General features: G+C 46.3%; 3 protein-coding genes across 4 annotated transcripts in view; 2 read left to right on the top strand and 1 right to left on the bottom strand.

Moving 5' to 3' along the window:
* LOC143833943 (vomeronasal type-2 receptor 26-like) overlaps nucleotides 1-426 on the bottom strand; it is a 36935-nt gene extending 36509 nt beyond the window's left edge. Inside the window, exon 1 of one of the 2 annotated variants that reach the window (XM_077330300.1) lies at nucleotides 349-426. The gene's annotated coding sequence lies outside the window, so the exon portion shown is untranslated. The remainder of the gene's footprint in view (nucleotides 1-348) is intronic. The other variant, XM_077330302.1, reaches the window with a different exon arrangement.
* A 7519-nt stretch (nucleotides 427-7945) lies between these two features.
* On the top strand, nucleotides 7946-11436 carry LOC143834094 (vomeronasal type-2 receptor 26-like). Its single transcript, XM_077330685.1, has 2 exons — nucleotides 7946-8310; nucleotides 10041-11436. Exons 1-2 carry the CDS (start codon nucleotides 8187-8189, stop codon nucleotides 10949-10951), a joined length of 1035 nt encoding a protein of 344 aa, XP_077186800.1. The 5' UTR covers nucleotides 7946-8186; the 3' UTR covers nucleotides 10952-11436.
* Nucleotides 11437-15254: 3818 nt separating this feature from the next.
* On the top strand, nucleotides 15255-24406 carry LOC143833872 (vomeronasal type-2 receptor 26-like). The gene is made up of 6 exons (XM_077330098.1): nucleotides 15255-15382; nucleotides 16095-16386; nucleotides 17051-17284; nucleotides 21437-21664; nucleotides 21898-22024; nucleotides 23151-24406. Exons 1-6 carry the CDS (start codon nucleotides 15255-15257, stop codon nucleotides 24059-24061), a joined length of 1920 nt encoding a protein of 639 aa, XP_077186213.1. The 3' UTR covers nucleotides 24062-24406.
* Nucleotides 24407-24974: the final 568 nt, after the last annotated feature.

Below are 24974 nucleotides of genomic sequence, written 5' to 3'. Positions count from 1 at the left end.
CCCTGCAGCTTCAGGCCTCCAGTCCTTCTGGGGAAATTGCATATAACATTCATTTCAAATAATCCCCACAACAATCAAAATCCAGAACAGACAATTGATATAAACACAGTCCCCCCTTCCAGTAATTAGTGTAATAACCTTTCCTAACTAAAATTTTAGTAGTTTTCAGACAAAGGAGTGCTTCTGAGGGGAGAGGGCTTCTCCCTGCAGCTTCAGGCCTCCAGTCCTTCTGGGGACATTTCATATAACATTCATTTCAAATAATCCCCACAACAATCAAAATCCAGAACAACAGACAATTGATATAAAAACAGTCCCCCCTTCCAGTACTTAGTGTACCTTTCCTACCTAAAATCTTAATAGATAGTTTTCAATCAGAGTAGTGCTTCTGAGGGGAGAGGGCTTCTCCTCACAGCTTCAGGCTTCCAATCCTTCTGGGGAAATTGCGCCTTTTTTTCCTTATAAGGAATATCCTAACTCTCTATCTCCCTCTAGTGGACCAAGGGTTACACTGGCCCAGCAAGTAATAAAATGCTTGCAAGAATGGTCCAGCCCTGCTCTGCTATGCCAGCACTTCCCACTGACACCGTGTTTGGCAAAACGGGCTTCTCTGCAAAGATACACACAAGGATGAGCCATGACTATCAGGATCTTCTTTTGCTGACTAATCCTTCTGACCCAATTAGCATGGTGTGTGTATGTGTGGCAAAATGAGGCCTGAAGAGGGATTGGTGCTTTAAAATGGCTGCCCTGGGCCTGCATGTTAAAATGGCTGCTAGGGGGTAGAAAGGCTGTGATTACCTACACTTCCCAGGAGCCTCAAGGAAGGGAGAAGGTCACATGCCCCAATGGGAATGGAGGAGTCAGGATCCACCAGGGGGAGGAGCTTGTATTTAGGCTCCAGACCTCCTGGGAGGGGGCAGTCTCTCCAGGATCTCCAAGGGAGAGGGTGGCAGATCTGCTGTCCAGAGGGAAGGCCCTGCTTGCCCTAGGAAGAGGGATGGAGCCTGGCCTGACCCCAGGAAAAGCAGACACCAAGCAGGTGGGCAGTGAGCCTGGCAGGCAAGTACTCACAGGAGCCTCTCCCCCTATTCAGTAGGGAGTGTAGGGAAAGAGGACTGTGTTTAATCATCTATTTAAGTTCTTGCCCAGAGTGTGTATAAGTGCTTCAGCTTGATTCCATTTGGTGTGCTGGAGGGAGTGTAAATGTATCAATCTGAGTGTAAATAGTTGAATAAACTTGAGTTATGCATATAACCAAGTGGCTGGTGCTCTGGACCACCTAGACTCCCCTGCTTAGGTACTATTAGTGCATTGGGAGGGCCCAGGAGAGGAAAACAAGGCAAAAGGGGTGATTGCCAACTCTCCAGGTGGGACCCAAAGATTGATGGTTTTGACCCAAAAACCCAGCTGAGAGGTCTCACTGTCCCTCAGGAAGGGGTATTGCAATCAGTGAGTGGTGGCAGCAACAGACCAGAAGAGAGAGGCCCCACCCAGGGAAGGGGTGGAGGGCTGGAACAGGGCCCACAGACTTGGCATCTGGCAAGCATCTGGCTGGTTCCACTACAGGGGGATAGGCCGGGTTGGTGCTCGCATGGCAGTGGGGCTAATCCCCGCTTATAGATGATGTTACCACTGGCCCATCTCTTTCCTGGGCCTTGTTCAGTTTAGGGCTTCTGATGCCCTGTTGCAAGGGAATGTGGATAGCTTCCTCCTTCCCTTTTATGCTGTGGGCGCCATCGCCTGCCATGCTGGGACAGGCCTCTGTGCGTAGGGAAGAGCTGGCCCTTCTAGGCCTGACGTATCCCCCACCTACAATGTCCCCAGGAAAATCACTGAGCAGGCTGCAATCTAGTGGGCCCTAGTACCTGCAAGACTGTCTCCGAGCCAGCTTGGTGTAGTCGTTAGGAGTGTGGACTTCTAATCTAGTGAACCGGGTTTGATTCTGTACTCCCCTACATACAGCTGGGTGGATGACCTTGGCCTTGTCACAGCACTGATAAAGCTGTTTTTCTGGGGTTTTTCAAAGCCTGAAGAATATTTCAGGGGTTTCTCAATGGAAAGAAAGTTGAGAAATTAATAAAGTTGAATCTCTTAAAGAAAACTTGAGAACATATAGAATTCAATAGGAAGTGTGACTTTGTTGAGACGGGATGTATAAACTATTGAGTGGGTTGTAGGAAGAAAGCAAAGCATGATTATCATCATGGCTTTAAGGAACACTTTGTGCTGAAGTCTGTTGAGACTTGATCTGCCTGATCTGCTCATCAAGGTGGCAAGCAGCCATCACTGGTGGGACCTTGTGGCTAAAAGGGTACTCCCCCCAGGAGCACTAAGCTCCTCTGGCTGATGGATGCTCAAGGTGAAATCTGGTTCTGGGGTCATGACTCTACTGTTGCCTGGTGTGGTTGTTGTGGCAGCCAGTGGAAATCAATCGACCCCTGGGTATTAACCCAACCTCCCATTCCCCTGGTCAGAGCTTCTTCCATGCTGACCTCTTCTGAAGGTAGTTTTCCCCGGAAAGTTAGGCCTAACTCAATTGCCTCATCTTGGAAACATCTTTTCTCCCGCTCTGCACAGGTGGTCAAACACAGATCCAGGACACTGCAATTTTTTCCCTTTATAATTATCCATATCATGGTGATTTCTTCTGTAGATCAGTAAAGCTCCTGGGATTTCTCGAAAGTTCACTCCGAAACCAGTCATGTAAACAGGAGGACCAACAACAGGGTGATGCAATGTCTTGCAACAGGCCAGGAAAGTCTGGTGCATAAAAGACTTTTCTCCCAAGGTGTTCAGGGGTTGTCTGGGGAGAGGAAAAACTGTGTCAGTGTGAGGCTTCCAACTCTTCCCTTTCAGTCTGTTCAAGCCAGGGCAGGATTGCTCAAGTGACTACAGCCCCGGTCTTACTAGGGGATGCAGCAGCTCCTTCTATCAATCTCTGAGAGCCGGCTCCTGGGAGGGAAAAAGGTGCACCCAGGCAGAAAATGGTCTTGCTTCGGCTTTTCTTGCTCCTTCTTCCAGCCTGCAGGGTGGGGAGTGCCAAATGCCCATTCACTGCAACCATGAACGAGCTTCAACCCTATAATATCTTCCGGAGAGGAGACTACCTTGTTGCCGGGCTTGTCACTATTGTGAGTAAGAAACTTCCATCACCAACCTTCAGGGAGCCTCCCTTTCTAACTGAGAAATGGTAAGCCAGTCCTTGGGGAAATGTTCAAAGGTATGTGATGGAACAGAATACTGGTTTGGTAGTGTCCCGCTGCTGTTTCCCCCATGTGGCTAGCAGCACTGCAGGCATGCAAGGGTGCCGGATGCTGGTACATTGGGAGGGGGCCATCACGGTTCCTGCTGTAGAACCTGGACTGTCTGCTGACACCCGGCCATGCAGTGGCAGAGGCCCCGTTGCAGCCCTGGCTCCCTACCGGAAAGCCGGAGAGATCCGCATTCCCTTGTTCTGCAGTTTCCGGGTGCCTGAGTCAGAAAAATGGTGGTGTAGCCCCTAGTCAGTGTCAACATGACGTGGCATCACAGGTTTCCACTGCATCTGGGTCACCGGTATATCGGGGCATTGTCCCCGTGCGGAATCGGCTTCTCAATATTTGTAGACAGTCCTGACTTTGATGGAGCAGGGGTCTACTTCACATAAAGGCAGCTTCAACTGTGCCCTTTCTTGGCTGCCACCTATTAACCCAGTTGGTGTGATCATCACTGCATACCATCAGAACAGCTTCTGCCCATACCAGGTAAGGCCTCAGCAAGGCCCACGTTTATGGCATCCCTGGACAATGTGACATGTATACCTATTTTTTGGCAGGCTATTATCGATGCAGTGGCACTTCCTTGCGTTCTCATTAGCCATTCAAGAGGTCAACCAGAATCCTAGGCTCTTACCGAAAAATATCACCCTGGGATACACCATCTACGAGAATACTGTGCATCCCAGGCTGAGCTTTGGTGCTTTGATAGACCTGCTACACTCTGCTCAGAAGATTGTTCCAAACTACAAATGTGGCAGACAGAATAATCTCTTGGCTGTTCTTGAAGCATCTCATTCTGTCATCTCCGCTGACATTTCAACACTCTTGAGCACCTACAAAATCCCTGAGGTAGGAATCAGACGGGGCCATGTTTCTGAAGAAACATGAGTGGATATCAAAATGTTTCTGGTATAGATAAAAACCAGCTTTCAGGAGAGTTAACAGGGATGTGAGAGAAGATTCAGGTCCTATGGTTTTTCATCTGCATCCCTCTGTAGATTTTGGAACAGACTTTGTGGACTTGGGGAGCAGCATGGAGACAAAAAAGAAACTCTCTCTACAAAAAGGGACAATCTTTGGAAGAGCTTTTTGGAGCAAAAGATATTTTGTGAGGAGGAGAAATTTGTATATCAATGTAATTTGGTTTGATTCCAAGTGCACATAAAGGATCTTTTCCAAAATGAAACTTCAATGATTTTTCCAGGGAATCTTGACCAATTATTTGGTGAGGGTTACAAGTCTTGGGTTGTTAGGGTTTGAGTTCAAATGTCGGACATAATTCCCCCTCCACTTCTGATGCTGGAAGGTCAGATCCTCCGAAATGGACCCCCACAGAGGGTGAAATCTCTCTCAGAAAAGGTCTGGTCTGAAACTGATCCTTGCCGACGAAGGGTGTATTTTTTGGATCATCATCATAGAGCTGTTTAAGGTACTTTGCTTTTGATTGACACTTGTTGAATGTGATGAATTCGGAATGTGTCCTTTTCCCCATTAGGTCAGCCATGATTCGGATTTGATTGTCTTTAAGGATCCAAGTCAGTTTCCTTTTTTCTACCAACTGGTTCCACCAGAAGAAGTCCAATACCGGGGAATGGTCAGGCTGCTCCTGCACTTCCGATGGACGTGGGTTGGTCTCTTCATTTCAGACAATGACAGCGGGGAGAAGTTCAAGGGCAGCTTGACCCCTCTCCTGCTCAGGAGCGGCATCTGCGTTGCCTTTGAAGAGAGGATATCCATTCACGGCATTTCTGATATTTGGTCAACAGAAAGAAGGTTGCGCTTGAGTTCATTCTTCAGTCAAGTCCAAGTCAATGTTTATGTGTTCTACGGAAATCATTTCCTCATAATGTTTCTAGAAAAATTAAGTATTGAATATGCTACGGTAGTCAGACGAGGTAAAATTTGGATCACAGTTCTTTTACTGGACAATCTGTTCAGCTTGGCATGTAGCCCCTTCCGTGCTCAATTCCCTAGGCATGGATCTCTCTCCGTCAAAACCCAGACAAAGAAAAGAAGGATGTCTCTCTATTCACAAGCATGTCACCCTCTTATAGAGGAGTTTCAGAGAAAAGGATTTGTGCCTGCCTACTCAAAGTCCATTTTGTCTGGGAGAGGCAACCAGAGATACAAGGAGAAAGAGGGGCTGAAAGAAAGGCCCAGGGAGGTCCTCAAAGAACTCCTGCCCCCCAGGGCCTGCAATGTTTACTCCTCCATCCTGGCGGTGGCCCGTGCATTACATGATGCCGACTCCTCCGGGTCTGAGAGGTTCACGAGGGCTGGCGGAAGGAGACGAGAACATGAGCGAATCCAGCCCTGGCAGGTATCCATTAGGCCAACCAGAAGTTTCTCGTTGAAAGGATGATTGTGCATCTAGTCTAAGATGGCTGTCACACAGCCTTTAGCAAATGTCTCAGGCACGTCCAGTACCTGCCTCTCTTGGGGAACTCCCTCATAGAATCATAGAACCCTAGTGTTGGAGGGAACCATATGGGCCGTCTAGTGCCACCTCCCACTCAATGGAGGATCAGCCATAAGCATCCAAGATAAGTATCTATCCAGCTGTTGCTTTGAGACTACCAATGAAGGGGAGCGCACCACGTCCTTAGACAGTCAATTCCACTGCTGATCCCGAACTGTAGAAATGTTTTCTTTCTGGAGAATTTAAGAGAAAAAAATCTCCTGTAGTTCCCTTTTGCTCATCCTTTTAATTGAATTGTAACCCTCCTTACAACATTCAATTTTGTCTGGGCTGGAGTGACGGGTCTGCAGAACAAGACCTGATGGTAGGATAACAACACTCCGACGTGAAATATTTTCAGAGGGTGTCCGTGCTGGTCTGCAGCAGAAGAGCCCAGAGGGGGCCTGAAAGAGTCAAGAGTCCCTCTTCCTTCTTGTATAGGAGGAAGGGAACTTTGACTCTCAAATGCTGATACTTCCCAAATCTTGTTGGTTCTCAGGTGCTGCTAGACTAGAATTTGCCAAACAAAAAACAGAGCCCCGATCTTAGGTTAAGGAGTCTCAAAGCAGCTTACAAACTCCTTCCCTTCCTCCTCCCACAACAGGCAGGAGACAGCCCTGAGGTTTCTGCTCTCTGAGAACAGCTTCTAACAGGGCTGTGACTGGCTGAAGGTCACCCGGCTGCTTGCAAGTGGTTGGGTGTGAACCGAACCCAGTTTACAAAAACTTCTCTTACCCATTACATCATCCACTCTTTTTACTGCACTTTAGAACTATATATTACTGTATTCCTATTATGTTATTGTCATTGATTGTGTTTTGATTGCTATGAACCGATCTGACTCCATAGAGCTGGAAGGGATCTCCAGAGAGCCAGCTGTATGTAGTGGTTAGGAACGCTGACTTCTAATCTGGAGATTCGGGTTTGATTTCCTGCTCCTCCCCCACATGCAGCCAGCTGGGTGACCCTGGGCTCGCCACTGCACTGAGAAAGCTGTCCTGACCGAGCAGGAATATCAGGGCTCCCTCAGCCTCACAGGGTGTCTGTTGTGGGGAGAGGAAAGGGATGGCGACTGTAAGCCAATTTGTGACTCCTTTGGGTAGAGAAAAGTGGCATATAAGAACCAACTTGTCGTCATCATCTTCTTTTTCTTCTTCTTCTGGGTCATCAAGTTCACCCCCCTGCACAATGCAGGAAACTAGATTCTAAAAAATTTCAGAAACACATGTATGCTCAGTTTAATCATTCTTCCCAAAAAGTGAGGACATCAGAATAGACATTGTGATTGGAGAAAGTCTTGGTTGGTCCAGGGTCTCTGGTGGTGGTGGTGGATTTCTTGTATTATCCAGCATAAACTGTGACCCACGATGGGCAGGGAAGTCCCTCTAGATTTGAGGGTGAGGCCTGGGTGTGGAACATTTCATGAAGGGCCATCAGAGTTGAGTGGTCCATGGGTTCACTTGGGAATGGGGAGATGCACATTTGGGTTCTCAGGGAGCCTTCGGTTACTTATTCCCTCTGAGCCTAACAAGCCTCAGTTGTTGGGAGGTAGAGACAATTGTGCCCCTGATAATCATTCTTTGCTACTACTTATTTCTCATAAAAAAGGTTTACTCACGGGAAGCACATAATACTAGAAAATACGTAGTCAAGTAGGCAGAATGGTCAAGCATACAGATTGGGCCTTCCTCCTAAATACTAATATCTACTCAATAACAGCTGGGAATAATAAAAAAACTCTTTCTCATCTTTCCGAAAAGCTGAACGCCCCCATTCCTGTGAAAGTTGGAAAATAGTGTGCAGACTACATCTCAATCACAGGAGGGACCTGGCCTCCCCCCCCCCCCTATTTACACATCTGCCAAAGCCTCTTATTCTATTAGCCATCTTCCAGGTCGTTTATGTAGAGGAAAGCTTACTGTCAAGCTGCAAACGGATCAAGCTGCAACGAGTACGTAGAAGAGTCTTCCGTCTTCTAAACACTGATATTCTCTCTGTGATTCTAGCTTCATCCTTTCCTGAGACGCTACCAGTTTCAAAACTCTTCTGTGGGTGGAATCGATCTGGGTGAAAACGGGGCTCTGGAAGCCAACTTGGACATTGTGAACATGATCATCTTGAGCAACTATTCCATCCGGAGCGTCAAAGTTGGGAGCATCGAAAGACAGGCCTCGGGGGAGATGAAGCTGACCCTGGATCAGGCTGCTACTGTGTGGCCCCCCTGGTATAAGGAGGTGGGGAAATTAGTTATGTTAGGTCTATAAATCTATTTAGTATCATCCATGAAACCTCCCTGAGAGTCTTCTGAGCCTTTCATTTTAGACAACAGTTCTCAAAGTGGTGTGTGATAAGAGCGTGGAATGGACCATTTTATCATATCCGCCTTCATAAATCTTACCAAATTGCCCTTCCCCAGTGAATGAGACCTCCTTTCCCCGGATAACGCTCCTTATCTCTGTCTGCAGAGGATGCCTGATTCCAGGTGCACCAACAGCTGCCTCCCTGGATATGTGAAGGTGGCCCTGGAAGGGAAGCCCATTTGCTGCTTTGACTGTTCTCTGTGTGGGGAAGGAACCGTCTCCTCTCAGGAAGGTGGGTGATGGGGAAAAAGATCATCCTCCTGGCTACGGAGTCAAGATTAATTTCTCAGCATTGTTCTGGAATTTCATGCACTAACCATACTTTTACAGTTTTCAAAAGAAAGATGAAGAAGAACTTGTAGTTATATGCCGCTTTTCTCTACCCAAAGGAGTCTCAAAGCGGCTTACATTCGCCTTCCCCTTCCTCTCCCCACAACAGACACCCTGAGAGATGGGTGAGGCTGAGAGAGCCCAGATATTCCTGCTCGGTCAGAACATCTTTTTCAGTGCTGCGTACAGCCCAAGGTCACCCATCTGGCTGCATGTGGGGGAGCGTAGAGTTGAATCTCATAACCACTACACCAAACTGGCTCTCTCAAACAGACCTCCTGGGGAGAGACCTCTGGGTAATTGTTGGTGAGTGTGAAGAGAAGTTCATCTCGGTCAACATTTGTTACTTTCAGTGGCTTTCATGGTTGTGTTTGCAATGCCGTACACGGCGGTCCTCCATTTGCAGGGTCAGTGTCACGGGCTACTCTGGAGGCTCAGATGAGTTCCATTCATTGGTACAGATCAACAAACATCCTATGTAAAGGAATGCTCTTTATTTAAGGATTAATTAAAGGAATCCAGACATCAAGCATGGCAGGTACAAACAAGCATTTCAAGAGGCAAGCAGAAATAGTCTTCCGGGGCCTATATATATAGGGGGGCAAGGTGGGAAGACCTGGTTCCCAGTGGGCAGGCTTTTCATCTTTAGGTGCAATATTAGGGAGACTGCTAGTCTGCTCTCCCTGTACTTTTCCACAATAAATTCGCTAAGGCAACTGGGGGAAACCAAGCCCAGAGAGCGACAAGGAATTCTCTCCACAGTGGGAGACCCATCTGTGTAGGGTTTAAACCATGACATGAGCAGGAGGGAGCCCACTGGCCTAGAATCCGAGGGTGGGGATCAGATAGGAGCCAAGTGAAGAGCTCCTGGCTGTACCAGGAAGGCATCCATGACGATCAGTTCTCTCGGGCCAAAGAAGCTTGATTGGAGTTTGAGGACACAACTGTAAGCATTGCTAGGTGTCCCCTTGGATCCTGAGACCCCGTGAAGTCACCTAGGTTTTAGCTGAATGAATTTGAGCCACTTGTGCATTTACTGGGTTGGTGTGAGGGTGTAGTGGGAGGATTCCATGTACTATCTGCAAGAGAAACTCCATACACAATCCTCAAGTCATGGTTTTCTCCTTGGCATAATTTCAGCTATACGTTTCTACTAGAGCACTGAGCCCTATCTTAAAGCTGAGGTCTATATGAGTTTATGGCGGATCGCCCATACCTGAGGGAGTTTTGTTCTGATGCCCCAGGAACCCCTTGGGTGGGGGGATGTCCAGGCTGAACCAGCAATGCTGCCTTGCAGTGTTGTCCATCTCCGTGTGAGCACGTGTTGTTCTTCTGCGTAACTGTTTCCTTCACTCAGTCCTATTCTTGATTTCGGTGACTTTTGAACAGAGTTCTGCCTGAAGCCAGAACAGCTTTCGCCATCCTAACTCATGATCCCAATTCGGTGAGCGACATGGGGCACGCCTCCCTGTTGATCCTTCAGGTTCTCTTGGTGATATTCCACACCGGTAACCACAAAACCGGAAGGCGGAACGGACTTGATATTTGGCTCGATGGAATGCGAGAGAGTCCCAATCGTGGTGGACATGAATTAGATAAATATAATGCTGAAGTCTGTGTTTTCCCTTCCAGATGCAAATCGTTGCACCAAATGCCCAGAAGATCAGTATCCCAACCCAGAACACACTCAGTGCATTCCCAAAGAAGTGACTTTCCTTTCTTATGAGGAGAAACTGGGGATTATCCTCATTGTTTTGGTCCTCTTCTTCTCCGTGGCCACACTTCTAATTCTTACAATCTTCATTAAAAATATGGACACGCCAATAGTCAAAGCCAACAACCGAGACCTCAGCTTCGTTCTTCTCATCTCACTCCTGCTTTCCTTTCTCTCCTGCGTTCTATTCATCAGCCAGCCAAGGAGGTTGACCTGCCTTCTCCGACAAACAGCCTTCTCTGCCATCTTCTCTATCGCTGCCTCTTCAGTGCTGGCTAAAACGATCACTGTGGTGGTGGCCTTCATGGCCACTCAGCCAGGGAACAGGATGAGGAAGTGGGTGGGGAAGAGTCTGGCAAAATCCATTGTCCTTTCTTGTTCCACTGTTCAGATTGTCTTCTGTGCCCTCTGGCTGGGCATCTCTCCCCCTTTCCCAGAGTTTGACATGCACTCCCAGCATGGACAGATCATATTGCAATGCAATGAGGGGTCTGTGGCCATGTTTTATGGTGCCTTGGGCTACATGGGCTTCCTGGCTGCCATCTCGTTCACAGTGGCCTTCCTGGCCAGGAAGCTTCCTGGGGCCTTCAACGAAGCCAAGCTGATCACCTTCAGCATGCTGGTTTTCTGCAGTGTGTGGGTGTCCTTTGTGCCCACCTACCTGAGCACCAAGGGGAAGTACCTGGTAGCAGTGCAGGTCTTCTCCATGTTGGCCTCCAGTGCTGGGCTGCTGGGCTGCATGTTCCTCCCCAAATGTTACATCATTGTAATTAGGTCTGATCTGAATATTAAGGACCATCTCAGGATCAAAGGTCATGATGGAAGTTGATTCTCTCCAGTTAAATTGTGTTCCTCTGTCCTTATTCAATAATATAGGACATCTAGTCTTGTGTGAGCTTGTGGGTTGGAAGATGGGACTTTTGGGGAAGATTACCTGCTGTCTCATTGATTTGTTTATTTAGAACATCTTTATTAAGACTTGTCTACCCACTCAGGTTCCTCAAGGCAATGAAGATGATGATAACGTTTTGATAGTTCTCAGTTGACCCAGAGAAGGAAAGGGCAGTGATGACTGATTCTGACTCACTGCAGCAAGGGTCATGTTCTGTCTCTCCAGACGAACATGTCCACTCATTTTACGTCTCCAACGTGGGATGCATCCCCTTTACGACCAACATGTTTGAAACCAAGAATCTTTTTGTCTATTTCCAAGCAATGCATTATCGTCACCTGATCTGAACCATGGACCTGTTTGTTATCCCATTAGAGTGTTATTCTCTGTTGTTATTATTATAGCCTTTGCTGTATTTCTATTGGACACAAAAATGTTTGCTGTATTGTTCTTTTACGTTCCATGTGAACTGCCCTGAGCCTCAGGGGAGAACGGCACACAAATGGAATGAATGAATGAATGAATGAATGAATGAATGAATGAATGAATGAATGAATGACAGCGAATCAGCCCTCTGGCTGAGCCATTCGATTTATTCCAGGTATGAAATGAATACTTCAGGCAGTTCCGCACCCATTAAATTTAGTGAAATGCTTACCTTACATAGTCGTTAGATTCCTGTCACTGCATATGATGTCACCAACATCCAGCTTCTGGGCAGTAACCGGCTCTCTGCATCCTACATTTTAAAGTGCATAGGGAAGAGCTGACCCTTCTAGGCCTGACTCCTCCCCCACCTTTGGTATCCCCAGCAAAATCACTTAGCAGGTTGCAATCTAGTGAATGCAGTGGAGGCAATGAGAAAATCCCTTTTTATTGCTTTCACGGCCAACTAGGTTAAAAGTTTGATGTCATATAGGACCTAACATTATTAATGGAGAAACAAGGGAACCATTGCAAACCCAAAGTGTCATAATCCTTAAGAAAATCAGCCTTGAATTTATTTATTTACTAAAAGAAATTGTAGGTGTCATCTCTGAACCTCTGTCCATTATTTTTGACACTTCTTGGAGAACAGGTGACGTGCCATACGAGTGGAGGCAGGCAAAAGTTGTCCAAATCTTCAAGAAAGGGAAAAAGTAGGATCCGGGTAATTATCGACCCATCAGCTTGACATCTGTAGCTGGCAAAATTTTGGAACAAATAATCAAACATTCGGTCCTTGAGCAGCTGGAACTGAGAGCTGTGATTTCCAAGACTCAGCATGGGTTTCGCAAGAACAAGTGATGTCAGACCAACGTTATCTCTTTTTTAATGGGATTTCTTAATGGGAGTGTGACCCCAGATTCAGATGGAAGGCACAATTCTTTACTTAAAATGTTAATAGATTTTATACCAAGGAGTGCTTCTTAGGGGAGATGGCTTCTCTCTCTGCAGCTTCAAGTTTCCAATCCTTCTGGGGAAATTGCGCCTTTTCTTCCTTATAAGGAATAACCCAACTCACTATCTCCCTTTAGTGGACTCAGGTTTGCAGGAATGGTGCAGCACTGGTCTGCTCTGTCAGCACATTCCTCTGGCATCATGTTTGGCAATAGGGGCTCCTGTGCAAAGATACACACAAGCGTGTGCCATACCTATCAGGAACCTCTGTGGCTGACTATTCCTTCTGACACAATTAGCATGGGGGGAAAGGCTGGGTTGGCGCTCGCATGGGAGTGGGGCTAATCTCTGCTTACGGGTGATGTTACCATCGGTCCGTTCCTCTCTTGGGCCTTGTTCAATTTAGGGCCTCTGATGACCTGCTGCAAGGGAATGAGTTTAGCTTCCTCCTTCCCTGTTACGCTGTGGGCGCCATCGACTGCCACGCTAAGACAAGCCTGTGCGCATAGGGAAGAGCTGGCCCTTCTAGGCCTGACTCCTCCCCCACCTATGGTATCACAGAATCATGGAAGGGGCCATACAGGCCATCTAGTCCAACCCCCTGCTCAACGCAGGATCAACCTAAAGCATCCAAGAAAAGTGTGTATCCAACCTTTGCTTGAAGACTGCCAGTGAGGGGGAGCTCACCACCTCCTTAGGCAGCCTATTCCACTGCTGAACGACTCTGACTGTGAAAATTTTTTCCCTTATATCTAGCCTATATCGTTGTACTTTAAGTTTAAACCCATTATTGCGTGTCTTCTCCTCTGCAGCCAACAGAAACAGCATCCTGCCCTCTTCCAAGTGACAACCTTTCAAATACTTAAAGAGGGCTATCATGTCCCCTCTCAACCTCCTTTTCTCCAGGCTGAACATTCCCAAGTCCCTCAACCTATCTTCATAGGGCTTGGTCCCTTGGCCCCAAATCATCCTCGTCACTCTCCTCTGTACCCTTTCAATATTATCTACTTCTTGAAGTGAGGCCTCCAGAACTGCACACAGTACTCCAGGTGTGGACTGACCAGTGCCGTATACAATGGGACTATGGCATCCTGTGATGTATAAACTATTGAGGGGATTGTAGGAAGAAAACAAAGCGTGATCGCCATGACTTTAAGGAACACTCTGTGCTTTTCTCCTTCAGCCTGGGACTCAAAGGCCACTTGTCTGGAGGCACTTATCAGTTCACAGAGAACAGAAACAGACAGTCAGCTAATAAGTTGGTTTCCCTGTCCAGATGGGACTTCAACTGATGTCAACCTGATTTACAATACAAAGCAGTTTTCTCTTTTGAGCAATGCTCCATAGGCACACAGGATCACAAGAAGGGCAGGGGGGGGGACAGTCTGGAAATTAATACACTAAAACCACAATTATTTGGCAGAACCAACCTGGTTCTGAAATCATGTTGACACCCACAATGCCTAGTGATGGGCCTGGAGTGGGAGGGAAGGGGAGGGGCTCTGGGTGGGGGTGTCCACAGCTATGCTTCCCTACCATGTTCTGCATGAACACTCCAATGCTGGGGTTTATAGAAGATTTAAGAATGTTTCCGGGTTTTCTCTATGGTAAGAAATTTGAGAAAGGCTGGCTTTAATGAAGAAGAAGAAGAAGAAGAGTTGGTTCTTATATGCCGCTTTTCCCTACCCGAAGGAGGCTCAAAGCGGCTTACAGTCGCCTTCACATTCCTCTCCCCACAACAGACACCCTGTGGGGTGGGTGAGGCTGAGAGAGCCCTGATATCACTGCTCGGTCAGAACAATTTTATCAGTGCCGTGGCGAGCCCAAGGTCACCCAGCTGGATGCATGTGGGGGAGCGCAGAATCGAACCCGGCATGCCAGATTAGAAGTCCGCACTCCTAACTACTACACCAAACTGGCTCTCTGAATAAAGTTGGGTCTCTTAAAGAAAACTTGAGAACATCTTGAATTCAATAGGAAGCGTGACTGTTGAGACAGGATGTATGAACTATTGAGGAGATTGTAGGAAGAAAAGAAAGCGTGATCATCATGGCTTTAAGGAACACTAGGTGCTGAAGTCTGATTGGACTTTGGATCTGTGTCATCTGCTCCTCAAGGTGGCAACCAGCCATTCCCGGGGGGACCTTGTGGCTAAAAGGGTCCTCCTTCCCCCAGAAGCACTAAGCTCCTCTGGCTGATGGATGCTCAAAGTGAACTCTGGTTCTCGGTCCATGACTCTACTGTTGCCTGGTGTGGTTCTTGTGGCAGCCAGTGGAAAAGCAAACGACCCCAGCCTCCCATCCCCCTGGTCAGAGCTTCTTCCATGCCGACCTCTTCTGAGGGTTGTTTTTCCCGGAAAGTTTGGCCTAACTCAATTGCCTCATCTTGGAAACATCTTCTCTCCCTTTCTGCACAGGTGGTCAATCACAGAGTCCAGGCCAGGGCTGATTATTTCCATTATACTTATGTGTATTGTGGCGAATTGTTCTGTCGATCAGCAACCTCCTGGGATTTCTTGAAAGTTCACTCTGAAACCAGTCATGTAAACAGGAGGACCAACAGCGGGGTGATGTAATATCTTGCAACAGGCAGGAAAGTCTGGTGCATGAAAGACTTTTATCCCAAGGTGTTCAGGGGTAGTCTGGGCGGAGGGGACAATGTGTGAGTGTGAAGCTAGTGATCCTTCCCTTCCAGTCTGATCAAGCCAGGGGAAGCCTCTTCTGGCAGTCTCTGAGAGCTGGCTCCTGGGAGGGAAAAGGGAAAAGGTGCACACGGGCAGAGAATGGTCTTGCTTTGGCTTTTCTTGCTCCTTCTTCCAGCCTGCAGGGTGATGAGTCCCGAATGCCCATTCACTGGGACCATGGATGAGATTGATCCCTTTAATATCTTCCGGACAGGAGACCACATCATTGCCGGAGTTGTCTCTTTTGTGAATACAAAACTTGCATCCACAACCTTCAGGGAAACTCCCTTTCTAAGTAAGACATGGTAAGTCAGCCTTGGGAAAACTTTCCAATGTATGTGATGGGACAGAATCCTGGGTTCTTTCTTATTACCAGATTTCAGGGTGCTGTTTGCCTCTTTGTTCTGCATCTATGAAGTGGGCCAATTTGGATGTTTTCCACTGCCAACACTCTGGGAGTGAACCCCAGCAGGATGAATTGTAAGCAATGTTCCTTCAAGAGAAACCGAGGACCCGATGATTGTCCTTGAGGAGTGAGTAGGGGGATGCGGAAAGCCCCATCCCTTCTGTTGGAATCAGGAGGACTTGCATTTCTTCAAAGGGCAAGGTCAGATTCCCAGTTGTTATTTGAGAGAAGATCTTTCGGGTGAAATTTCAACCCCTTTTTGACTTCCTGGGCAGCCCTGGTATGCCTGACTGTAAACAAACCAAAGCTACTCAAACTTCAGAAGGAAGATACTGCGTTTGGACAGGTACTCCAGCTTTGGAAGTGGCAGGGAGGGTGGATGAGTCGGGGTATTGACCCCGTGCGGAATCCGTCTGTCAATATTCCTAGACAGTCCTGACTCTGCTCATGTATACCCTCTCTCTTGGCTGCCGACCATTAACCCACTTTGTGTGATCATCACTGCCAACCATCAGAACAGATTCTGCCCATATTAGGTTAAGGCCTCAGCAAGGCCCACGTTTACGGCATCCCTAGACAATGTGTAGATTTGTATATGTGTTTTTTGGCAGGGTATTCTCGATGAAATGGCACCTCCTTGCCTTCTCACTAGCCATTCAAGAGGTCAACCAGAATCCCAGGCTCTTACCAAAAAATATCACCCTGGGATACACCACCTACGAGAACATGATCCATCCCAGGCTGAGTTATGGTGCTTTGATAGACCTGCTATCCTCTGCCGAGGAGACTGTTCCAAACTACAAATGTGGCAGACAGAATAATCTCTTGGCTCTTCTTGAAGCGTCTTATTCTGTCACCTCCACTCACATCCCAACACTCCTGAGCACCTACAAAATCCCTCAGGTATGAATCAGGGATGGGGCAACGTCTCTAAAGATACCTGGGTGGACATCAAAATGTTTCTGGTACAGATCAAAAACAGCTTTCGGGAGAGTTGAGAGGGAATTGAGAGAGGATTCAGGTCCTCTGGTGGTCCATCTGCATCCCTCTGTAGATGATTTTACAAGATTTTGGAACAGACTTTGTTGATTTAGGGAGCAGGAGGGAGACAAAAAAGAAACTCTTTCTGGCAAAAGGGCAGTCTTTGGAAGAGCCCTTTGGAGCAAAAGTAATTTAGTGAGGAAGAAATTTGTATATCAATGTAATTTGAATTGATTCTAAGTACACATTAACATTTTTCCTAATTAAAACTTCAATGTCATTTCCAGGGATTCTTGACCAATGATCTAGTGGGGGTTACAGGTCTTGGGTTGTTAGGGGATGAGTTCAATCATGGGACAAAATCCCCCCTTCCCTTCGGATGCTGGAAGGTCAGACCCCCCCCCACTGAAATGGCCCCCCACAGAGTGTGAAATCTCTCTTAGAAAAAGTCTGGGCTGAAATTCATCTCTGCCATTGAAGGATTTTTTTTTTCCCGATCATCATCATAGAGCTGTGTAAGTTATTTTGCTTTTGATTGATACTTGTTGAATGTGATGAAATCCGAATATGTCCTTTTCCCCATTAGGTCAGTCATGATTCAGATTTGATTGTTTCTAAGGATAAAAGTCAGTTTCCTTTTTTCTACCAACTGGTTCCACCGGAAGAAGCCGAATACCGGGGAATTGTCAGGCTGCTCCTGCATTTCCGATGGACGTGGGTTGGTCTCTTTGCTTCAGACAATGACAGCGGGGAAATGTTCAAGAGCATATTGACCCCTCTCATGCTCAGGAGCGGCATCTGCGTTGCCTTTGAAGAGAAGGTATCTATTGAGGGCTTTTATTCCCACGATTGGTCAACAGAAAGAAGGCAGCGCTTGAGGTCATTCCTCTGTCACAACCAAGTCAACGTATTTTTGTTCTATGGAACATATATCTCTATCATATTTCTTGAAGATTTTATAACATTTATTGAAGATGCCATGCTAGCCAGACTAGGTAAGATTTGGATCACAACCCTTTTGCTGGACAACCTGTACAGCTTATTGTGTGACCCCTTCCATTTTAAGTTTTCTATGCATGGATCTCTCTCCGTCAAGATCCAGACAAAGAATAGAAGGATGTCTCTCTATTCACAAGCATGTCACCCTCTTTTAGAAGAATTTCTGGGGAAAAGATTTGATCGTCTCTACTCAAAGACCATCTTTTCTGGGAGAGGCCATGTGAGATACAGGGAGAAAGAGGGGCTGCAAGACAGTGCCAGGGAGGTCCTCAAAGAACTCCTGCCCCCCAGGGCCTGCAATGTTTACTCCTCCATCCAGGCAGTGGCACGTGCCTTACATGCTGCCTACTCCTCCAGGTCTGAGAGGACAAAGAGGGCTGGACGAAGAGGACGAGAAAATGAGCGAATACAGCCTTGGCAGGTATCCATTCCCCTGTGAATTCAGAATATCCATCTGTAGTTTCTCTTTGAAAGGATTATTGTGCATCTAATCTAAGATGAATGAGCCTCTTGTGGCGCAGAGTGGTAAGGCAGCCGTCTGAAAGCTCTGCCCATGAGGCTGGGAGTTCGATCCCGGCAGCCGGCTCAAGGTTGACTCAGCCTTCCATCCTTCCGGTAAAATGAGCTTGCTGGGGGGTAAATGGTAATGACTGGGGAAGGCACTGGCAAACCACCCCGTATTGAGTCTGCCATGAAAAGGGTCAGACATGACTCGGTGCTTGCACAGGGAATACCTTTACCTTTTAATCTAAGATGATTGTCACAAAACCTAGAGCAAATGTCTGAGGCACGCCCAGGAGCTGACCGTCTTCGGAACAGCCTCATAGAATCATAGAATCCTAGTGTGGGAGGGAGCCAGACAGGCCATCTAGTCCTGACCGCTGATCAATGGAGGATCAGCCTTAAGCATCCAGGATAAGTATCAGTTCAGCCACCACTTAAAGCCTGCCAGTGAGGGTGAGCTCACTAACTACTTAGACATTCAATTCCACTGCTGATCTCCTCAGACTGTGTATATGGTTTTTCTCTGGTGAATTTAAGAGAAACTATCTCCTTTAGTTTCCCCCGGGTGCCGAATTACTCATCCTTTTAACTGAATTGGATTCCTCCTCCTTACCACATTCAAATTTGTCTAGGCAGAAGTGATGGGCATGGAGAACAAGACTTGACGGTAGGATAACAACTCTCCAATGTAAAATATTTTCATAGGGTGTCCGTGCTGGTCTTCAGCAGAAGAGGCCAGGGGGGGATGGGAGGATTCAAGGATCACTCATCCTACTTGAGTAGCAGGAAGGGATCTTTGACTCTCAAATGCTAATACCTACCAAAATTCTTGGTTCTCAGGGGCTGCTAAACTAGAATCTGCCAAATGGAAAACAGGGCCCAGATCTTAGGATTGAAATCCATCGTTTGGAGGAAGTTGATGTTTTTAAAAAATACAGATTTTTTAAATCACAGAGAGCATTAAGAAGTATAAGACGTGGTATTCATGCCTTGCTTTTCTCTCCCAGAAGGAGTCTCCACGCAGCTTACTATATTTCATTGTATTCTTATTGTGTTATTTTACTTGACTCTCTGTGGTTTTATTGGTGTGAAACAACCCAACTCCATATCGTACACAAATCAAATGATCAGAATTATAAAATCACTAGAATTAAAGCCGTTGTAGCTAATACAATGAGTGCTAGCAGTAGGGATGGGGAAATAGCAAAGAGAGTTGGAGGTAGAAAGGAAGAGAGTGATTAAGATAGAGAGAGCTTGACATTCGGAAGAGGAAGGGGAGGGTTGTCCATTCTTCTTCTTCTTCTTCTTCTTCTTCTTCTTCTTCTTCTTCTTCTTCTTCTTCTTCTTCTTCTTCTTCTTCTTCTTCTTCTTCTTCTTCTTCTAGTTCAACCTCCCACACAATGCAGGAAACTCACAACTAAATAAGTTCAAAAAAACATCTATGTTTATTTTAATTATTTTGGCCAAATATTGAGGATTTCGGAACAGACATAATGGTTCGAAAAATTCTTGGGTAGTCCTGGAGCTCTGTTGGTGGATTTCTTGTATTAACCCAAATAAACTTTGAAGGCAAAGGGATGGCAGGTTACAGTAGATGAGTGATTGAGATGTGAGTGTCCTGCATAGTGCAGGGGGTTGGACTAGATGACCCATGACCCATGAGGTACCTTCCAATTCTATTATTCTATGAAACTGTCAAGTATTTCTGGGAGATCCCTTGCACACCTGGGGAAGAGGGCTTTAAATTAAATCCAAAGGGGGAGCAAGACATAAAGTTAGAACTTGCAAATCTAAAGGGAACAGCACATACGGGAGGAACTACTAACTTACAAGATAGTTCAAAAACCAAAACTATGGGCACACAAAGGATGGATTATGATGTCTCTATGCTAATGCACAGAGTATGGAAAACAAGCAGGAGGAATTAGTAGTCCTAATCGAGGAAGGGGACTATGACCTGATAGGAATCACAGAAACTTGGTGGGATAATATGGAATACTAGAATTGTGGGGTACATTCTACTCAAAAGGGACAGACAGGTAAAATAGGGGGGAGGTGTATCAATATATGTTAAGAATCTTTATACTTGTAAAGAAATGCAGTTATCTGAGCATGAAAGTTCAGTTGAGTGTATTTGAGTAAATATAAAAGTAGGAAATAAGAATGGTATTATTGTGGGGGTCTGCTATAGACCACCAAACCAGTCAGAGGACTTAGATGAGATACTGCTAGACCAAATCACACAATTCTCAAAAAAGGGGGAAACAGTGGTCATGGGTGACTTCAGTTACCCAGATATCCATCGGAAGACCAACTCTGCTAAAAGTACAAACTCCGTTGATTTCTTGTCTTTCTGACAGCTTCATTTCCCAGAAAGGGGAACCAGAGAGGGGAACCAGGAGGTCTGCTATTTTAGACTTGATTCTCATCAATAGGGAAGTACTAGTAGATGAGGTGGAAGTAGTGGGCACACTTGGTAGTAGTGACCATGTGCGTTTGGAATTTTCAATTGTGGGAAAGAGAAAACCTTTACAGAGTCGGACGTACACAACTGGACGTCAGGAAAGCCTAAATTTAACAGACTTAAAGGTATGTTGGGTAGAGTCCTGTGGTCAGAAAGACTTAAAGAGATGGGAGTCCAAGAGGGCTGGGAGTTTCTTAAAAGTGAAATACTGAAGGCTCAATCATAAACAATTCCCTTGAGAAGAAAAGATGGAAAGACTCTAAAGAAGCCAAGGTGGCTCTATAAACAGATGTGAAATGATTTGAGGAATAAAAAGAATCACTTAGGAAATGAAAGGACTGCCTTATTACTGAGGATGAATAGAAACAAATAATCAATATTTGTAGGGAGAGTGTTAGAAAAGCTCAATATGAGCTTAGAATAGCAAGAAATGCTAAACATAGCAAAAAAAAGGGTTCTTTAGTTATATTTCAAGTAAGAAAAAGAATAGGGACACCGTAGGACCACGGCAAGGACAGGAAAGTGAACTTATGACAGATGATGAAGAGAGGGCTGAACTGCTTAACTCCTATTTCTCCTCAGTCTTCTCTTGTGAGGAAAATAGTGCCCAATGTGGCAGGAACGTAACACAATGGGGAGGAGGATGGGAATGGTGGCCTACGATCAATGTGTGGGCAGTCCATAGACACCTAGTTTCTTTAAATGAAACAAAGAACTTGCAGATTTCATCTTTGAACCTCTGCTCATTATTTTTGACACTTCTTCAGTTGAGGTGCCAGATGATTGGAGGTGGGCAAATGTTGTCCCCATCTTCAAGAAAGGAAAAAAAGGAGGACCTGGGTAACTACAGACCCATCTGTTTCTATGAACCATCTTCCAGGTGCTTTATGAAGAGGAAAATTTACGAGAAAGCTCCAAATGTTAAGAAGGAAAGCACAGCTGCAACGAGTTTGTAGAAGAGTCTTCTGCCTTCTAAAGACTGTTATTTTCTCTCTCTGATTCTAGCTTCATCCTTTCCTGAGACGCTACCAGTTTCAAAACTCTTCTGTGGGTGGAATGGATTTGGGTGAAAATGGGGCCCTTGAAACCAACTTGGATATTGTGAACATGTTCATGTTGCGCAACCTTTCCTTCCGGAGCGTCAAAGTTGGGAGCATCGAAAGACAGGCCTCGGGGGAGATGAAGCTGACCCTGGATCAGGCTGCTATTGTGTGGCCCCCCTGGTATAAGGAGGTGGGGAGATTGGTTGTGTAAGGTCTAAAAAATCTGTTTAGTGTCATCCATGAAAGCTCCCTGGGAGACTTCTGAGCCTTTCATTTGAGACAATAGTTATGAAAGTGGCCAGTGATAAGCCCGTGGAATGTAACATTTCATCATATCAGCATTGTATAAATCTTATAAAAATGCCATTCCCCAGTGAATCAGTTCTCCTTCCCCCGGATAACGCTCATTGTCTTTGCCTGCAGCCACTGCCAGATTCCAGGTGTGCCAAAAGCTGCCTCCCTGGATATGTGAAGGTGGCCCTGGAAGGGAAGCCCATTTGCTGCTTTGACTGTTCTCAGTGTGGGGAAGGAACCATCTCCTCTCAGGAAGGTGGGTGATGGGGGAAACGATCATCCTCCTGGCTATGGATCAAATAAGTATTTGAAAGGCTGTCACTTGGAGGAGGGCAGGATGCTGTTTCTGTTGGCTGCAGAGGAGAGGACATGCAGTAATGGGTTTAAACTTCAAGTGCAACGATATAGGCCAGATATCAGGAAAAAATATTTCACAGTCAGAGTAGTTCAGCAGTGGAATAGGCTGCCTAAGGAAGTGGTGAGCTCCCCCTCACTGGCAGTCTTCAAGCAAAGGTTGGATGCACACTTTTCTTGGATGCTTTAGGATTCTTAGGGCTGATCCTGCGTTGAGCAGGGGGTTGGACTAGATGGCCTGCATGGCCTCTTCCAACTCTATGATTCTAAAACTTGTTTTCTCAGCATTGTTCTAGAATTTTCTGGACTAATCTTTCTTTTCCAGGTTTCAAAGGAAGGATCCTTCAACCCGTTCATGTCACTCAAGTTATAGATTAGTAATTTTGAGCCACTTGTGCTTTGACTGGGGGTTGGTGTGAGGATCTAGTGGGTGGATTCCATGTACTTCTAAGTGAAATGGAACCTCCATACCAGAATCCTCAAGTCATGGTTTCCTACTTGGAATAATTTCAGCTATTTGATTCTGCTAGAGGACTCAGCCCTATATCAATGCTGAGGACTCTCTAGGCCACAGGGGTTTACAGCAGCTCTCCCATATCTGAGGGAGTTTTGTTTAGATCTCCCAAGAACCCCTTGTGGTGAGGATATCCAGGTGGAACCAACAATGCCTCCTTGCATTGTTTTTCATCACCCCATGAGCATCTGTTGTTCTTCTGCGTAATTGGTGCTTTCACTCAATCCTATTTTTGATTTCTGTGAAATTGGAACAGAAGTCCGTTGAAAGCTAAAATGCCTTCGGCCTTCCTGACACTCCTGATTGGGTGAGTGGCATGGGGAGCACCTCCCTGTTGATCTTTCGGGTACTCTTGGTGACATTCCACAAAACGCAAAGATAGAAAGGACAGTTAGCACTATAAAAGTACCGAAAAAACAATTCACACTCTGATGGAAGTTGGCTCTATAGAATACATTGTGGCGGATCTGAATAAGATAAATATGATGTTGAAGTCTCTCCTTTTTTATTCCAGATGCAAATCGTTGCACCAAATGCCCAGAAGATCAGTATCCCAACCCTGACCACACTCAGTGCATTCCCAAAGAAGTGACTTTCCTTTCTTATGAGGAGACTTTGGGGGTTACCTTCATTGTTTTGGTCCTGTTCTTGTCCATAGCCACACTTCTGATTCTAAGAATCTTCATTAGAAATATGGACACGCCGATTGTCAGAGCCAACAACCGAGACCTCACCTTCATTCTTCTCATCTCACTCCTGCTTTCCTTCCTGTCCTGCCTTCTATTCATCGGCCAGCCAAGGAGGGTGACCTGCCTTCTCCGACAAATCACCTTCATCACCATCTTCTCAGTTGCCATCTCCTCTGTGTTGGCAAAAACGATCACTGTGGTGGTGGCCTTCATGGCCACCAAGCCTGGGAACAAGATGAGGAAATGGGTGGGGAAGAGTCTGGCAAAGTCCATTGTCCTTTCTTGTTCCACTGTTCAAATTGGCTTCTGTGCCTTCTGGCTGGGCATCTCTCCCCCTTTCCCAGAGTTTGACATGCACTCCCAGCATGGACTGATCACATTGCAATGCAATGAGGGGTCTGTGGCTATGTTTTATGGTGCCCTGGGCTACATGGGCTTCCTGGCTGCCATCTCCTTCACAGTGGCCTTCTTGGCCAGGAAGCTTCCTGGGGCCTTCAATGAAGCCAAGCTGATCACCTTCAGCATGCTGGTCTTCTGCAGTGTTTGGGTGTCCTTTGTGCCCACCTACCTGAGCACCAAGGGGAAATACATGGTCGCCGTGCAGGTCTTCTCCATCTTGGCCTCCAGTGCTGGGCTGCTGGGCTGCATCTTCCTCCCCAAATGTTACATCATTGTAATGAGGTCTAGTCTGAATATCAAGGACCATCTCAGGAGGAAAGGTCCATTTCGAAGGTGATTCTCTGCAGATATTTCCCATTCTAAACCTGAGTTGTCAATGAAGATCTGGCTCCCCAGATGAGCATTGGTACTGGAAGGCCTGTTGAGCCCAGGAGCCAGGAGAGAGTGTGTTTGCTGTCATGGGGTGGTTTTTGCTGGGGTTTAATGACTGTCTCTGGGATTTCAATTGTTCTTTTATGGGGGTTTATTGTGGGGGGAATTCTCATAAACCACCTCGAGCCACTTGGGTGTGGTGGTATAGAAATTGACATATAAATAACAAAGTAAATTAGTCTGCGCTTGCTTTTTGAGCAGGCTGCAATTTGGCAGATGCAGTGTAGGCTTTCATGGCCAACAGTTAAGAGCAGGGGTATTCAAACTGTGGCCCTCCAGATGTCCACGGACCACAATTCCCATGAGCCCCTGCCAGCAAATGCTGGCAGGGGCTTGTGGGAATTGTAGTCCGTGGACATCTGGAGGGCCGCAGTTTGACTACCCCTGGTTAAGAGTTTCATGTTATATTGGACCCAATATTATTACTTTAGAAGCAAGTTAAGGGTGTTTTTAAAAAGACTTCTTCCAAGCCAAGCTCAAAAATTAAGCCTCTCAGAATCATAGAATCCTAGGATCATATAGTTGGAAGTGCTCTCCAGGGTCATCTAGTCCAACCCCCTGCAGAATGCAGGAACTCACAAGTACCTGCCCACCCTCGCACAATCGGCTTAAGTTCATCAAATCAGCTTTTCCGTCAGATGACTATCTAGCCGCTGCTTAAAAACTTCCAAAGAGGGAGAACTCACCACCTCCGGAAGAATCCTGTTCCACAGGAACCGCTCTAACTTTAAGAAACTTCCTCCAGATGTTAATTCCAAAATTAATTGGAATTAACTGAACAAAGTACTCCAAGTGAGCTCTAACCAGAGCAGAGAAGA

The sequence above is a fragment of the Paroedura picta genome, chromosome 3 (genome assembly GCF_049243985.1).
Source record: "Paroedura picta isolate Pp20150507F chromosome 3, Ppicta_v3.0, whole genome shotgun sequence".
Taxonomy (NCBI): domain Eukaryota; kingdom Metazoa; phylum Chordata; class Lepidosauria; order Squamata; family Gekkonidae; genus Paroedura; species Paroedura picta.
The sequence above is the reverse complement of the archived record's forward strand: the minus strand, read 5'-3'. Positions and strand labels throughout refer to the sequence as shown.

What these genes read in the sequence shown, in the direction of transcription:
- LOC143834094 (XM_077330685.1), top strand. Translation starts at nt 8,187, where the DNA reads ATGCCTGATTCCAGGTGCACCAACAGCTGCCTCCCTGGATATGTGAAG. An exon ending in AACCGTCTCCTCTCAGGAAG is followed by an intron (nt 8,311 to 10,040) that starts GTGGGTGATGGG and finishes TTTCCCTTCCAG; the next exon opens with ATGCAAATCGTTGCACCAAA.
- LOC143833872 (XM_077330098.1), top strand. Translation starts at nt 15,255, where the DNA reads ATGGATGAGATTGATCCCTTTAATATCTTCCGGACAGGAGACCACATC. An exon ending in GCACCTACAAAATCCCTCAG is followed by an intron (nt 16,387 to 17,050) that starts GTATGAATCAGG and finishes TTTCCCCATTAG; the next exon opens with GTCAGTCATGATTCAGATTT. An exon ending in AACCATCTCCTCTCAGGAAG is followed by an intron (nt 22,025 to 23,150) that starts GTGGGTGATGGG and finishes TTTTTATTCCAG; the next exon opens with ATGCAAATCGTTGCACCAAA.